The 15,527-nt window shown below is 43.6% G+C and overlaps 1 protein-coding gene across 4 annotated transcripts in view; it reads left to right on the forward strand.

Moving 5' to 3' along the window:
* The window catches only part of SCLY (selenocysteine lyase), a 131,772-nt gene extending 128,364 nt beyond the window's left edge, over positions 1 to 3,408 (forward strand). For all 4 annotated transcript variants that reach the window (XM_033957526.1, XM_033957523.1, XM_033957525.1 and 1 more), the window contains one exon: positions 1,131 to 3,408. In XM_033957526.1, the coding sequence (XP_033813417.1) occupies positions 1,131 to 1,281 (151 nt within the window). In that variant the 3' untranslated portion in view covers positions 1,282 to 3,408. The remainder of the gene's footprint in view (positions 1 to 1,130) is intronic.
* The last annotated feature ends 12,119 nt before the right edge of the window (positions 3,409 to 15,527 follow it).

A 15,527-nucleotide genomic window follows, 5' to 3' on the forward strand; every position in this document is an offset into this window, starting at 1 on the left:
CTTAAGCCCCACCAGTAGGCGGAGCTTTGGGACGGATGGGCCAAACCGGCCTCATTCCGTTGTTGGCTGCCTGCCAGACAGGCGGGTTTGGCTCCCGTCTGTCCGGCCAACTACACAAAGGTACGGGGAAGGGGGGTGGGGGGGTCGTGGGGGTCGGCCAGGGGGTTCGCGGGTCGGCTGGGGGGAGCGGTCGGAGGTTCTTGGGGGGGGATGGTCGTTGGGGGGAGGGGGGTTTGCGTCGAGGGCAGGAGGGCCTGGGATCCCTCCTGCCCGTAATGTAGTGTGGGGTGGGGGTAGGGGGTCGCCGTGGCCAGGAGGGTTTGGGCTCCCTCCTGGCCCGATATTGTCGGGGAGTTGGGGAGTCGGCGGGGCAAGAGGGCTTGGGCTCCCTTTTGCCCCGATCGTGTCGGGGAGTCGGGGGAGCAAGAGGGCTTGAGCTCCCTCTTGCCCCAATCGTGTCGGGGAGTCGGCGGGGCAAGAGGGCTTGACGTCAGAGAAAGGGTGGGACCGCCGGAAGAGGAAGCAGCGCAGGAGCAGGGCTCACAGAAGGGCCGGGACCGCCAAGAGGAAGCAGCAGGACACCGGTAGGAGCTTCTACATGATGGGGGGGTCGGGAGGCTGTGGGGGTGCGAGCGGTCCTTCAGGGTGGGGGTGCGGGTGGGAGTGCCTGCGAGCAGTTCTTCGGGGTGCGGGTGCGTGCGAGCGGTCCTTTGGGGTGGGGGTGCGAGCGGTCCTGCGGGGGGTGAATCGGATGTCGGGAGGGGGGGGAACTATGTAAAAAAATTTTGTACAACGCGCTCACGCGTATAACGTGCAAGGTTATGCACTGTTTGTAAAAATCGTGTATAACGCACGCGTTATATGCGTGAAAATACATTATTGCAAAAGATTCATGACAACCTTTCTTTCTGCAAAGTTAGTGACAGCTTCAGACAGTGCAGGATATGGAAGTAAGCCACAGAATGTGATGAGTATATGTAGAACCCACTTTGATGGCAGGAGGATATCATGCAGTAAAAATAGAGCTGAGATTCTTAGTGTTGGGTTATGGATAAAAAAAAAAGAATAGGTTGAAGTTCAGAGATCATTTCCCTTATAACCTGTTTTGTTCTTTTTTGGATTTTTTTTAGTCCTTCACCAATTTTGCTGAGTAGCGGGATTCCATATACTGTAGCCAAGAATGCATTGCGACTCAGTGTGGGCTGGCATACTACACAGCAGGATGTTGATCTAATTGTGGAGGATCTGAAGCAAGCGGTCTCTCAGCTGAAAACATCATAGTCGCTCATCAGGAGCTACACTGTGTCTTGTTCATCAAAGATTCTCTGATGGGGACCAGAGGTGTGAGAAGAGCCACAGCAGTAATAAGCTCCATCATACAAAACAACAAATTAGAAATTCAGGACTGGAGCAAAATGTCATGATGACATGGAGTTATATTAGCAGCTCTAATATTACCAGCTGGTGCTAGGCAGACTGACTAAATATTCACAGGAGATCAGTTTCTTAAGAATCCAGTGTCAATTTATACTATAAACTTTAAATACCGGTTGAATTGTTTTTAATCAGAAAGTTTTCTAATTAGATTACTTATTTTTTATTTATTTTCTTTAACTATATATAATCATTTAAATATGAGTGCTCAGTACCCAAACTTTTGTGTTTGTCTCCTAGTCCTCCTTGAGGACACAAACACAAGAGTGACCACATGTTGAGGAGATATACACAATAGCGATCACATGTCACAGCATTAGCAAGGTGGTGGAATCCTGTGGAGTCACATGGAAATAGTTGCATAGAGCCAACTATTATTTCAAGATAAGATATAAGTAAGAAAATGATATAGTGGCTTTTATTTGGTTGTCAACAGAATTAAACAAAGGGACCCATGGGCGCATTGATGGTCCCTTCATAATCTTACTGTGACTCATATGCAGGAGATTGGGTACTGAGCACTCATATTTAAATGATTATATATATTTAAAGAAAATAAATACAAAATAAGAAATCTAATTAGAAAACTTTTTCTGATTAAAAACAATTCAACTGATGTTTAAAGTTTATAATATGCTAGGCAGACTGAGCCACTTCTGATTTTGGCAAATTGCAAGTGTAGATTGTAATTCTATAACTTCTATTTATTTATTTAGGTATTTATATGCCACCTATCAGGTTATCGAAGTGATTTACAATCAGGTACAGTACCTGTCTGCCCCAGTGGGCTCATAATTTATATAATGTACCTGGGGCAATGGAGGATTGAGTGGCTTTCCCAGGTCACAAGGAGCAGTTCAGGATTTGAACCCATAACCTCAGGGTGCTGAAGCTGTAGTTCTAACCGTTAGGCCATACATACAACTGATAAAATAGGGCTGACTCAGTTATTCTGTCAGGAAACAAGGCAGCACTGATATCTGAAAGCAGTTACTGCCAAGAACTGATATAAGCAGGGGTCTACCACAAAGATTCAGGGGTATAGGATGTATAATAGGTTCAATTTGTACATTATTTTAATTTTAGGTTCCTGATGATACTTATAGCAACATGTACTTCTGTTTTTCTACCAGTTTTCACCTGTTGAATCCCCCATCCTTTTGGAGCATAAAGTGCAGCATTCACTGAACATGTGACATGCTTTCACACATATAAAATGAAGACACAGGGGCATATTTTAAGGTTTTTACTGGAGCTCATTCTAAAAGAGTTGCATTTTAAATGTGCCAATGGCCCTATGCATTGATTTAAAAAAACAAAATCTACATATACATGTATAGCTGAGAGACTGTACAGTTTAAGGGAGCATGGATTGGACAGTCTTGAAAACTATGCATGTATTAGCAATGGTAAGTGTTGTCTGTCATCTATGCCCCTATGCTTAATTTAAATGGCACTTAATCAAAGGTGAAATGATGATTAAGAACCATACTGCCTTTCTCAGACTGATATAAGCATCTCTTGGGTACATCCCCTTTCCAAAGCCACCTTTCCTATCCTGCTTTTACAGCTACAAATGAATGTTTTATTAGCACTGTTCTTTCTGCTCCCTTATAGGTCAGAAACTTGTCCAATGCCCCTTACCCTCTCCTTAAATTGATTTTGAATATTTACCAACTGATTAGTTTTAAAGGCATTTATACCCAGGTATACAATGATATATCTAATTCATCTGTCTCATGAACTAGATATCATCAAATACCTCTCAGTCAATTTTTGAGCTGGTGGTAATCCAGTGTTTCTTTAAATGCTGACTACCAAGCCGTATTTGGACACCAGCACTGGATACCCAGTTTAGTGGTAGCATAAGCACATAAGAATTTCCATACTGGGTCCATCAAGCCCAGTATTCTGTTTCCAGCAGTAGCCAACCCAGGTCTCAAGTACCTAGAAAGATCCCAAGTAGTAAAACAGATATTATGTTGTTTATTCTAGGAATAAGCAGTGGATTTCCCCAATAATGGCCTATGGACTTCTCTTTTAGGAAAGTATCCAAACCTTTTTTATGTTCAAACATTTTATTAAAGGAATAGAGTAAAAATACATATAAATTATATAGAAAAATATTATTTACAAATAATAAATTCACAAATGTTAAAATTCTAATCCATATATTATATAAAATTATATCATTCCTTCAAACATTTTATATAATAAACCAAAATCCCCTCCCCATCCATTCCCCCCATTTCCTCCCTTCTATCTCATAATCTATTCCCCCTCCCCGGATGAAAGCTGACAAAAATAAAGAACTGGAATGTAATTTAAACAACCTTAGCTTCAACGTAAATCATTGAGAATTGAACTTCTTGCTCTAGGTGAAAGATTTTGAATATATGGATCCCAAACTTCCATAAAAAGACGAGTTCTTCTAGACGAATGCCTAACCTCCCAAATCTCAAACAAAAGTAAACGATGCAACTGGATCCTCCAATGCCAGAAACTTGGAGATTCTTTCTGTAACCAAAATTGCATAATACATTTATGTCCAATCATACACGCCTTCTGAAATAAAAGACATTTCCTTTCCCAAATACCCCACAAGCTGCTGCTTTACCAACAAACCTTTTTTTTAACATAGCTAAGCTAACTGATTTCACCATATTCTCTGGCAACAAATGCCAGAGTTGTGTGAAGAAATATTTTCTTTTCTTCAGTTTGTTTTAAAATGACTACTTAGTAGCTTCATCGCATGGAAAGAGTAAAGAAGCGATTCACATTTATTTATTCATTCATTCAATATTTTTGCTCATCCTCACCAAGGAGCTCAGAACGGGTTACAAATCAGGTACTCAAGCATTTTCCCTATCTGTCCCAGTGAGCTCACAGTTTGTCTAATGTACCTGCGGCAGTGGAGGATTAAGTGACTTGCCCAGTGTCCCAAGGAACATCATGGGGGTTGAACCCACAACCTCAGGGTGTTGAGGCTGTAACTATAACCACCACGCTACATTCTCCTGCTTTCCACTCTACTCAGTATTTTATAGACCTCTATCATATTTCTCTGAGCATCTAGAAGTTATTTGAGTATGGCCAATATTTAATGACATACTTAGCTAGCTATCTGGCCAAAGTCAGAACAGTATATTCTGCAGTCCAGTTCTCCCGGTTATCTCTATGGCCACCAGCACTGAATAGTGCCAGAGCCAATATAACTTCTGGCTTTGGCGCCAGACTGTCTCACCACTGACTGGAGATTGATGTTCAGCTGCACTGGCTGATTAAGTACTACTGGATATTGTTCCTGGCCTATTCAGCGTGATTTAAGTGGCCGAGAGCCAATATTGCCTCTCTAGGTACAAATGGCCTGCAACCTATGGATGGTAACATTCAAAAGCAGTTTAAGGAACTGGGAAGATGTATTGGACATTTAGCCAAATCCATGATACCCCTAGAGGTGTTACCTCCCTAAAGTAGGCGGCTAGAAAGAACGGCCCTCACAATGTTTTTGGCTGAAAATTGGGACAGGGAAGATGGTTTGAGTACATTGGTAAAGACAATTGTGCCTAGAGGGATAAGGTTTTTTATACGGGTATATAGGATGGTTGTATTTGACCAAAAAGGGAATTAGGATTTTTGTAATGTAAACAGCATTCTTTATTTATTTGTTTTATTTTTAATTTGCTTGTACAGTACTGTTCTTTCAGCATGTTCCTTAGTGAAAGTCCCTAATAGCTGAGAGGTTCATAAAATAGTGTGATGAGTAGAAATTTTTTATAACAGTTACCTGCTATAGGAAAGAATACACAAAGTTGAAAAGATGTACTCTTAAGGAATATGATTTACTAATGGATGAGGGAGCACCAAGGACTTAGAAAAGATGTCTGTAAGTAGAGCAGTCAATCAGAAATTAGTCTTCTGCCATAGAAAAAATAAAACTAAGACCGGTGCTGCAACATAATGTTTTGGGGTATTTATGGGAAATCTCTTCTGAACTTCACTTTATATTAGGGAATGAATTGTTCCCTTCTTGCTGTTGAGCTTAAAATATCTTCAAAAGGTGTAGCATAGGCTGCAGGTAAAAACGGAAGTCCTACTAGGATAAATTAAAACATTTTTGAAAACACAGCTACTTGCTATATGGATAGACATGGACTACTAGAACCACCATTGATTTAGCAAAGGCATTATCTTACCAATCTTTTAGATTTCTGAAGATGTTAATAAACATATGATTAAGTGAAGGCTACTGTTTAGAGTGTATGGATTTTCAGAAGGTATCTGACAAAGCACCTATAAGAAACTCCTAAAGAAATTATGGTACAGGAGGCGTGGAGGGACATTTTCAAAAAGGATGTCTAAGTCCGACTTGGACATTTCCCGCTTAACATCCAAATTCGGAAGCACAGAAACATCCCTTTTTAAATGGGAAATACAACTAATTTTTTTTTTTTTTTTAATCGCCTACTTGGATGTCTTGGCTGCCAAACTGTCTAGACTAGTGGTTATTAAACCTGTCCCTGGGGCTCCCCCAGCTAGTTGGGTTTTTCAAGGTATCCCTTATGAATATACAAGTTAGAAACATCCAAATTGGCACCATTTAGATGTGGGAGGGGCCACTTTCAGCATAAGTATGCTGACATAGCCAGAGTATGAACAAAGGCTCCTGGGATATTATATCAAATAATCTGCCCCTTTCTGACCCTGGGAAATATTAGTAAAGATAGATGAACAGCTCCTGCCCATATGTTACTAACAAATGATCTTTTGCTTAGAATGCCACTGCAAGCAGACTAAATGACTTCTAAAAAGACCAGTACTTAAGATTAACAAAAAACCTTTTTACTTTAGGACTGGGGAGCATCCTCAAGCCCTGAACTTTCAAAAGATATGATAAAAACAGGTGCTTGAAATATAACAAAGGGATTCAGACACAGTGATGTCATCAGTGACGCAGCACAGGAAATGCCCCAGCAGCCTGTTCAGAGGGCTGCCTCTACCGGCCGGCCACTGCTGCTGCTTTAGGATGGCCGGAGGTATGTCAGGTCTCACTGGGTGTGCAGGTGTTGGTCACTGAATTTGATTTTTTTTCATACAACAATTTGATTTGATTCGGCGAATCAGGCAGCACTGATATGAATAGACTCATATGGTTGCTATTGCTACCCGTTTCACAGATTACGATCATATGGCACCATCAGACTAGTTCATAACATTGCAGAAAAATGACTGAGCTTTCCAATCTGAGGAAGCTAGTACAAGACACCTCAGATAACATACCAGCACATGCCCTTTACCATACTATACAGAAAGATATTCTATGTGCGAAAAGGGAGGCAGGCTTAGTTATAGCTATTCCCAGAGTGCAAGATAAAGATTGGGTTCATGGTGTAGGTCCCAAAATTGATGAAATGCTGTATATCTTGGATATATTGGCCAGAAATATGACATACAGGATCTTGTTTCCTCTTGTGTAATCTGTACCTCATTTAGGAGACAACCTAAAAAGAGAAGGGTACAGTTAATAAGAGTGCCTCCACGTGGCCATTTGAAAGACTGCTGAATTGGCAGATTCTTCTTTCTGACTGGCAAGTGTTAGTGAAGATGGACTGAATGGCTCCTTCCTATAAGTTACTAACAAAAGACTTTACTTAGAATGCCACTGCAAGCAGACTAAGGGCTAGATTCACTAAAAGATAGTCGGTGTTGGCCGATTTTAAAACAGCGATTGATTCACTATCAAGTTTACATGCAAATGATTTGCATGCAAACTCCAACTCAAAAGCGATTGAGTTGGGGCAGAGCCCTGACAGTAGTGACAGGAGAAGCTGCCTCCTATCACTGCTGTCAGGGCTTCTGCCGGCTTTTTAAATTTTTTTAAAATCAGGCAGATATTTAGCGTGTATTACACACGCAAAATAACTGCTTGATTTTAAAAAAAAATTAACCCCCCGACAAAGGGCTTTATCTCTGAACCACCCACAAATGCCCCCCCACACACAAATGCAGCCCTGCCGAAGACAAAAAGGGAGGAGGGATGCCAACTCCCTCCTGCCATCGCAACCCCCCCCCCCCACTGCACTGAAATCCCCCTGGCACCAATGCCTGTAGCTGCTGCCAGCAGACCTGACACTGCCCACCACCTCCCACGCACGTACACATGAATGAATATGGCAGGAGGGATGCCAACTCCCTCCTATCGCAAACCCCTGCTGGGCTGCCCGTACCTTTAAAAAGTTGGGAGCAGGTGCAATGCTCAGTCTTTCCTCCAAGCCTCCTCTGATGAACTTCAGCCTTAGGCCATGCCTTGGTGCATCATGTGATGCACAGGGAAGAGCCTAAGGCCCTGATTGGCTGAGGCACCTCAGGCTCCTCAACTAATCAGGGACTTCCTTAGGGGGAGTCTAAAGAAGTCTGTGATTGGCCATGGTTTTTGACTAATCAGAGATTTCCTTAGACTCCTTAAGGAAGTCCCTGATTGGCTGAGGTGCCCCAGGCCCCTCCCAAGGGCAGAGCCCGAGGCACTTCAGCGAATCAGGGCCTTAGGCTCCTCCCTGTGTATCACATTATGCATTGAGGTGTGGCCTGTGGCCGCAGTTCGTCGTCGGAGGCCTGGAGCAGGAGGGACTGAGCACCCCTTCTGCTCCCAACTTTTTAAAGGTACGGGGAAGGGGTGGGCAGTGGCAATGGCAGGCATCATGGGGGGGCATTTTTTTGGGTTCGGGGAGGGGGACACTATCGAGTTAAAACCACGGGCTCCCAATGCGTTTTGCAGAATATATAAAAAAGGAAAAATTCCTGTTTTATAAATTCTGCTAAAATCATTGTGAGCCCATGGTTATAAAGGGCCGGAGACGGCAAGGATAGAAGCAACTGGTCTTCAGCAGTCGCTTTTCTGATTGTTTAGTGAATCGCTGCCTTCCAAAATGTGCATGCCATTTCCCTCATTTGCATGAGCATATCGGATTGGGTGAGGATCAGGAGTAAGGTTAGTGAATCGGGTTGGGGAACAATTGGGTCGCAGAGTGGTTGGGACACGATCGGTGTCCTTTGTGAATCTAGCCCTAAATGACTTCTAAAAAGACCAGTACTTAAGATTAACAGTATCCTCAAGCTCTGAACTTTCAAAAGATATGATAAAGACAGGTGCTTGAAGTATAACAAAGGAATTCAGACATAGCTACCAGTTCAAAAGAGACACACCTTGTCAGTTAAGAGCCATTGTTTCAAACAAATACCAAATTGTGCCACGCAAAGATACTGTGGATTAGGAAAGAAAAATGCTCCTATACCCACCCTTCCCTAACCTGGGAATCAACTACCTTGATGACAAAAGATGAAGTACGGAGCCTAGGAATTACTTTCGACTCAAAACTATCACTCTCCAAACACATCTCGCAAGTAGTCTCTTCGTCCTACTACCTCTGCCAGCTCTGAAAGATAAGAAACTACTTCACGGAACAAGACTTCCCCCAACTACTCTATGCCTTTGTCCTTATACGCCTGGATAATTGCAACACTTTATTCAATGGTCTTACAGCAAAAATCACCAAATGACTACAACGAGTTCAAAATGCATCAATAAGACTACTGAAAAACCTTCAAGCCAATGAGCCAGTCTCTCCAGCACTGATAGCCCACTGGCTGCCCATAACCAAATGCTGCATTTTCAAAGGCGTAGTGTTGGCATATAAATCCTACAACATGACACCCAAATACTTCTCAGACAAACTTCCTCTCTACACCCAAAGAAAATGATATGCTTCTAAGATAAAATACGCCTACATACACCATCAGGACACTCCCTCCAACTCTAGACAGCCTGGAAATGATCCTATTCCCATTTCTTACCAAACCTCTGGAACAGCCTGCCTACCTCATATCAGAGCCCTTAAAGGACTTTTAACTTTAGAAAAGCTATATACAGCCCCCTCCATATTGGCAGGTTTGGACCTCGCAGTTTCATCTTGGTGACCCATCTCAACTTCCCAGACCACTTACTTTTTAAAACCTTGTAGTCTAGCAGTGAAGCAGAGCAGGAGCAATCTTTCTACGCTCCTGCCTGTGCAGAACTGGGAACAAAAATGGCTGCTGTGAGTTCCCATGGTCTCGTGGGAACTCATAGCAGCCACTTTTTGTGCCTGGCTTTGCATGGGGCAGGAGCATAGGAAGATTGCTCCTGCCCTCTTCACTGGCAAACCACCAGGCTTTAAAATGTAAGTACAGTGGAGAGGTCTGGGAGGTGGGGGTGGGTCAGAGTTGTCCCTAAAGTTATTCACAATTTTTTGGTATTGACAGGCCGGCTTTGCCCCTAACCCTCACGAATATAGAGAGGGTTGTGTAAAAACTTACCTTTTTGCCTAGTCACTCCCTTCACCTTCATCAGTAAGTTATCCTATATGAAAATATATTCTAACACTGTAAACCCTACATTGTAACACTATGAATGGAAACTGTAATCTGTTCTGTGCTGGGGAGAACAGAATATATTTTTTAGAACAAATTCAAATCTATAAAGACCAGCTACAGTGCCTTGATCTCCCTTTCTCCTCCTTCACACCTATCCATTCAGATACAAACACCACACACATTATTATGGCCACTGCCTACCTTTGACGTCAGAGATGCACAACCAATGAACGAATGCACAGACTTCGTGGGTATATAAGGTGAGATGTCAGCAAGTTGCCAATATAGCAACCGTGACTGTCATAGAGGAAAAGCATGATTTATCAGACATTGAAAAAGGCATGATCATCAGCTACCGGACCAAGGGTGGCAGCATATCAGAAATGATAGAGTTTGTGAACTGTTTACAGGCTGCTGTGGACAAATGGAACCTTTCTGATGACCCAAAGTGGGAACTAGGGTAGCACGAACCATCTATGTGAGAGGTGAACATTGACTGTGCAGGTTGGTGTGGAACAATCGAGAAGCAACTCACAATCCAAACAAACCAGGGGCTTCCAGATGTGTGTCCAAAATGACTGCAGAGAATCTTGTTGCGAATGGGGCTCCAGATCAGACAGCTGGTGACTGCACCTATGCTCACAAGGGTTCAAAGCAAAAAATGGCTGCAATTTGCACAGGAGTACCGACAATGGACTTGCACTGACTGGCAAAGGGTTGCCTTCTCCGATGAATCATGTTTTGAGCTCAATTGAACGGATGATGTTGATGTGTTGGGTGTGAAACCGCTGAGAACAAATACCCATCAGCCATTGTTGGACGTACAAGCTAGTGGCGGCAGCGTTATGGTCTGGGGAATGTTTTCTTGTTATGATCTGGGTCCCTTGATACCTCCTGGAAGGCACTCTCAACTAATATGGGTATTTCTCCATCCTTGCCAATCAAGTACACCAGTACATGTTGACAGTCTTCCCTATGGCCGATGGGATCTTTGAACAGGACCACATGACATACCATCAGAATTATTTGCTAGTGGTTCATAAAGCACAACCAAGACTTCCAGCTACTTCCCTGGCTTCTGAAATCCCCAGACCTTAACCCAATCGAGCACATTTGGGACCACCTTGATCAACATGTTCGATGAATGGATCCACCACCATGTATGCATCAGTAACTGTTGGACGCAATGCAGTCTGCATGGCTCCAGCTACCTCTAGCAACCTTCCAGCATCTTATTAAGTCACTCCCATAACATCTGGCTGCCGTTCGTGCTGCCAGAGGCCGTTATTCTGGATATTATCAGGTGGTCATAATGTGACTCAACCGTGCACTTTTCTATACCACCTGGTTGTTGTCTTGCTGATTTACTTCCCACTGCCTCTGAGGCCTGAACCCAGGACCCGAAATAGATTGGAACAGGGGTTTCAAAGTCCCTCCTTGAGGGCCGCAATCCAATTGGGTTTTCAGGATTTCCCCAATGAATATGCATGAGATCTATTTGCATGCACTGCTTTCAATGCATATTGTGGCCAGGCCCGGCCCCAGATAAGTGAGAAACCCGGCTTGGACCACAGGTAAGATTTTCAGTGCGCCTTTTATATGGTTGGTGTAAGGAAAACCCGGACACTGGATTTCTTTCAAACAAAACTTCACCGGGTTTATTATAAGAAAAAAGAAAAAGTCCAAAATAAACAATGGTTTCTTACAGGCAGTTCCTTCCATAGTTCCAATGCACTCTATCTGTGCTCAGGTACAGGGACTGGACAGTCCTTATCAGAAAAAAGGATAAACCAAAATCAAATATAGTAACATAGTAGATGACAGCAGATAAAGACCCGAATGGTCCATCCAGTCTGCCCAACCTGATTCAATTTAAAAAAATTTTTTTTTTTTTTAATTTTTCTTCTTAGCTATTTCTGGGCAAGACTCCAAAGCTTTACCCGGTACTGTGCTTGGGTTCCAACTGCCAAAATGTCTGTTAAGACTTACTCCAGCCCATCTACACCCTCCCAGCCATTGAAGCCCTCCCCTGCCCATCCTCCACCAAACGGCCATACACAGACCGTGCAAGTCTGCCCAATAACTGGCCTAGTTCAATATTTAATATTATTTTCTGATTCTAAATCTTCTGTGTTCATCCCACGCTTCTTTGAACTCAGTCACAGTTTTACTCTCCACCACCTCTCTCGGGCTTTTAAGTCTCTCAAATGCCCCAATCCTCCCTCCTTAGGGCTGCTGGCTTCTATTATCACCATTTCTTGCCAGCACTGGCTGAGCACTGCGGTGCCAGCCCTTCTTCCTAACACTTTTCCCAACAAAGAGAAGAAAAACATTTTCTCTGCCACTGCTTTTCCTCTCCAGCAGAGTCCCCTCTAAGGACTTTCACAGCCCTGCTTTGCAGGCTGTGTGGAGCAAGCCTCCCTTTTCACCAAGGTCTTCAGACCTTCCCAATTGCTACCACAGTCCTAGAGCAGCTTATAATTTCTAAATCAGGTTTCCATACATTCTTCTGGCACACTTAATTCTGTCTCAGTCTCACTGCACCACCTCCACCCTGTGTCACTGGGGCTATAGTCATTTTCTGTCTCCATGAATTTCCCTTCTTCACTCTTCACCTCCCATCCCCCTCTCTGGGTGTTTGGGAAAGTTTCCTGGCCAGGTTCCTCTCCCTCTGAGAGAACCTCTAGCCCTACCTCCTTAGGCACCACCTGGGAAATCACAGTACCTAGCTGGCTGCTGGATTCCTCTCCCTGCTTGTTGGCCTGGGGCAATCCTATGTTCCTGGTGGTTTGCACAGAGCGTTGGGCTGCTTCCAGTGTGCTCAGTTCTGCTCTAATTAGAGTCAGCTGAGGCTCCCTGATCTCCCTGCAGTCTTCCTACTTGAGGCTTTAGTGACTGTGGAACTCAGTGGCTAACTCCACCCCCTTCTGGGTTGATCTCACATTTCTCCCTAGCTCTGGGAAAGGAGTAATAGGGAATAGACTGTTTTCTGTGCTATCCCTACCTGAATTTCAGGCTGTGACATCACCTGCCTTTTCTCCCTTCTTTCTTGCTGTACTAAACTAGTGCTTTTAGCAGGGTGTACAGGCTTTATTTTAGGGATTGCAGGTTTGAGGGCTGTACTTTTGACTGGGCTAGCAGTCTTTTTAACCATGACAGGAGCTTCCCTGTCACAATATTCATTGGGGAAATCCTGAAAACCCGACTGGATTGCAGCCCTCAAGGAGGGACTTTGAGACCCCTGGACTAGAAGATACAAAAACACAAAACTCAAAACATTACAGCCACCATTTTAATGGACTGACCATATGGTCATCTCAACAGCGCAGTGGGGCACCTTAGAGGGCACTTTTGTGAACTTCACACAAAGGGTGCCAGATATACATCTTACCATATACTCTATAATGTATGCTGAGCCCTCCAAAACTCCCTCAAAACATACTGTACCTACCTGTCAACCACCTCCAATAGCCCTTATGGCTATGGGTGGCACCGATCTGACAGTATAGTTGGGTTTTGGTGGGATCATACTTATGTATATGTTTATTTAAAATTTGATATACTGCTCCTGCATTTTACTGACCTAAGCGGTTTACAATGTCTCTAAAATGAAATTAGGTACTTGATAAAAACTACCCTATCTGTCCCAAAGGCTCACAATCTAGCTAAAGTACCTGATTAAAATATAAATATGTAAATACATTTCTAAGATCAAAAATCAAAGAAATAGAAATAATGAAAGAAAATAAAAAAATAAAATAAAACAACTTTAAGAGATAGAAAAGTCTCTGAGGCAGCTTGATAGTAAGTTCAGACTGCAGAACCAGGTCAGCTGGCTGCCACCAAAGAAACAGGACCAGGAACCACGCCAATGAAGACCACCATGACACGAGTCACCGGACAGGCAAGGCCAGGCGCCACGACAGCAGACCCCTGAAGTGAAATCCAGTTTCCCTTCGATGTGTCCAACAACACAGCTGCAGGAGTGCAAGTCTGCCGAGCAGAGGGGGGAGAGAGAGGCCACAGGTGATCTGATGCCGGCATCAATCCACTGCTGGTGACCCTGTCGGGGCTGTGCTGCATTGCGCCGATGGCTTCCCCCCTTCTGCTGCTGGACAAGAGCCCGGAAAGGGAACGCTGTGTTGAGCCAGCTGATAGAATCCCCAGGAAGAGCAGCAGCCGGGAGAGACAAAAGAAAACACATTTCCCCAGAACCGGGCACGCTCCCCCCCCCCCCCAAGTGGCCCAGCACCAGTGGACAGCCCCAGAGCAGCCCCTCCATGCTGCTGTGCCGAACCAGCCAACAGAATCCCCAGGAAGAGCAGCAGCCAGGAGAGATGAAAGAAAACAACTCACCCAGAACCTGGCGCACCCCCTCCCAAGCCACCCGGCATTAGTGGACAGCCCCAGACTGGCCCCCCATGCTGCTGCACCGAACCAAGGTATGTATCTCTTTATTCAGAGTTTTGAGTGGCTCAATGACCAAAGTGGAGGGGGTGATTACTTAATCGCTGCAGTGGTCATATGGTCAATTTGGGTGCTTTCTTGACAGACACTTTCAAAAGAGGTCTAGCCCAATCATTTAAGTTTCATCTAGGACGTCTTGGGAAAGGTTTTATCCCAGGAAAATGTCCAAGTCTAGCACACCCAAAATATGCACCCTTGAACTCTGGATGCACAGCGGATAAAATGTCTCGCTAGACATCCAGGAAAATTTTTTATATCAGAACTTGGATGTCCCGGTGATTAGGCAGTTTTGGGGACATTTTAGTTTTTTGATTATGCCCCTAAATGTGTTATTGTGGATTGGTAAGTTTATGTTTATTTAAAAATTTATAGACTACATTTTATTTTAACATCAATGCGGTTTACATAAAAACAATAGAAGGAAAAACACCATAGCAATAAAAGGAAAGATAAAAAGGGGATTAAAAAATAAAAAAGATTGATAGTGGCTGCAAAAACAGAAACTGAGAAATGAATAAGTGAATAAGGACTGATTCCGAAACTGAGAAGTGAATAAGGACAGATTTTTCAAACTGTGGGGAGCCACAAGCAATAGGGGTCACTCGGAGAAATTGAAAGGGGACAGGTTTAGAACAAATGCTAGGAAGTTCTTTTTTACCCAGAGGGTGGTGGACACATGGAACGCGCTTCCGGAGGATGTGATAGGACAGAGCACGGTACAGGGGTTTAAGGAAGGTTTGGATAGGTTCCTGGAGGATAAGGGGATTGAGGGGTACGGACAGAACCTAAGGTAGGTTATAGAAGTGGTCAGAAACCACTTCACAGGTCTCGGACCTGATCGGCCGCCGCGGGAGCGGACCGCTGGGCGAGATGGACCTCTGGTCTGACCCAGTGGAGGCAACTTCTTATGTTCTTATGTTCTTTAATGAAATTCTAAATTAAAAAGATGAGTTTTTAAAAGAACTCTAAATTTAGAATTGAATAATTCAGAACAAATTTCAAATGGAAGGGAGTTCCATAAGAACGGGACAGGCAAAAAAAGACAGAATTACAAGTGGATCTTAACAATGCACTGAAGGCATTGGCAATTGATGAGCAGTAGATGATCTCAGATTCTGAACAAAAGTTTTGATAAATAACAAGGTTGGCCTGAATGTATAGCCTTAAATGCTAAATTTAAATCCTTATGAATCAGTCTAAATTTAAATGGAAGCCAA

The sequence above is a fragment of the Geotrypetes seraphini genome, chromosome 9 (genome assembly GCF_902459505.1).
Source record: "Geotrypetes seraphini chromosome 9, aGeoSer1.1, whole genome shotgun sequence".
NCBI lineage: Eukaryota > Metazoa > Chordata > Amphibia > Gymnophiona > Dermophiidae > Geotrypetes > Geotrypetes seraphini.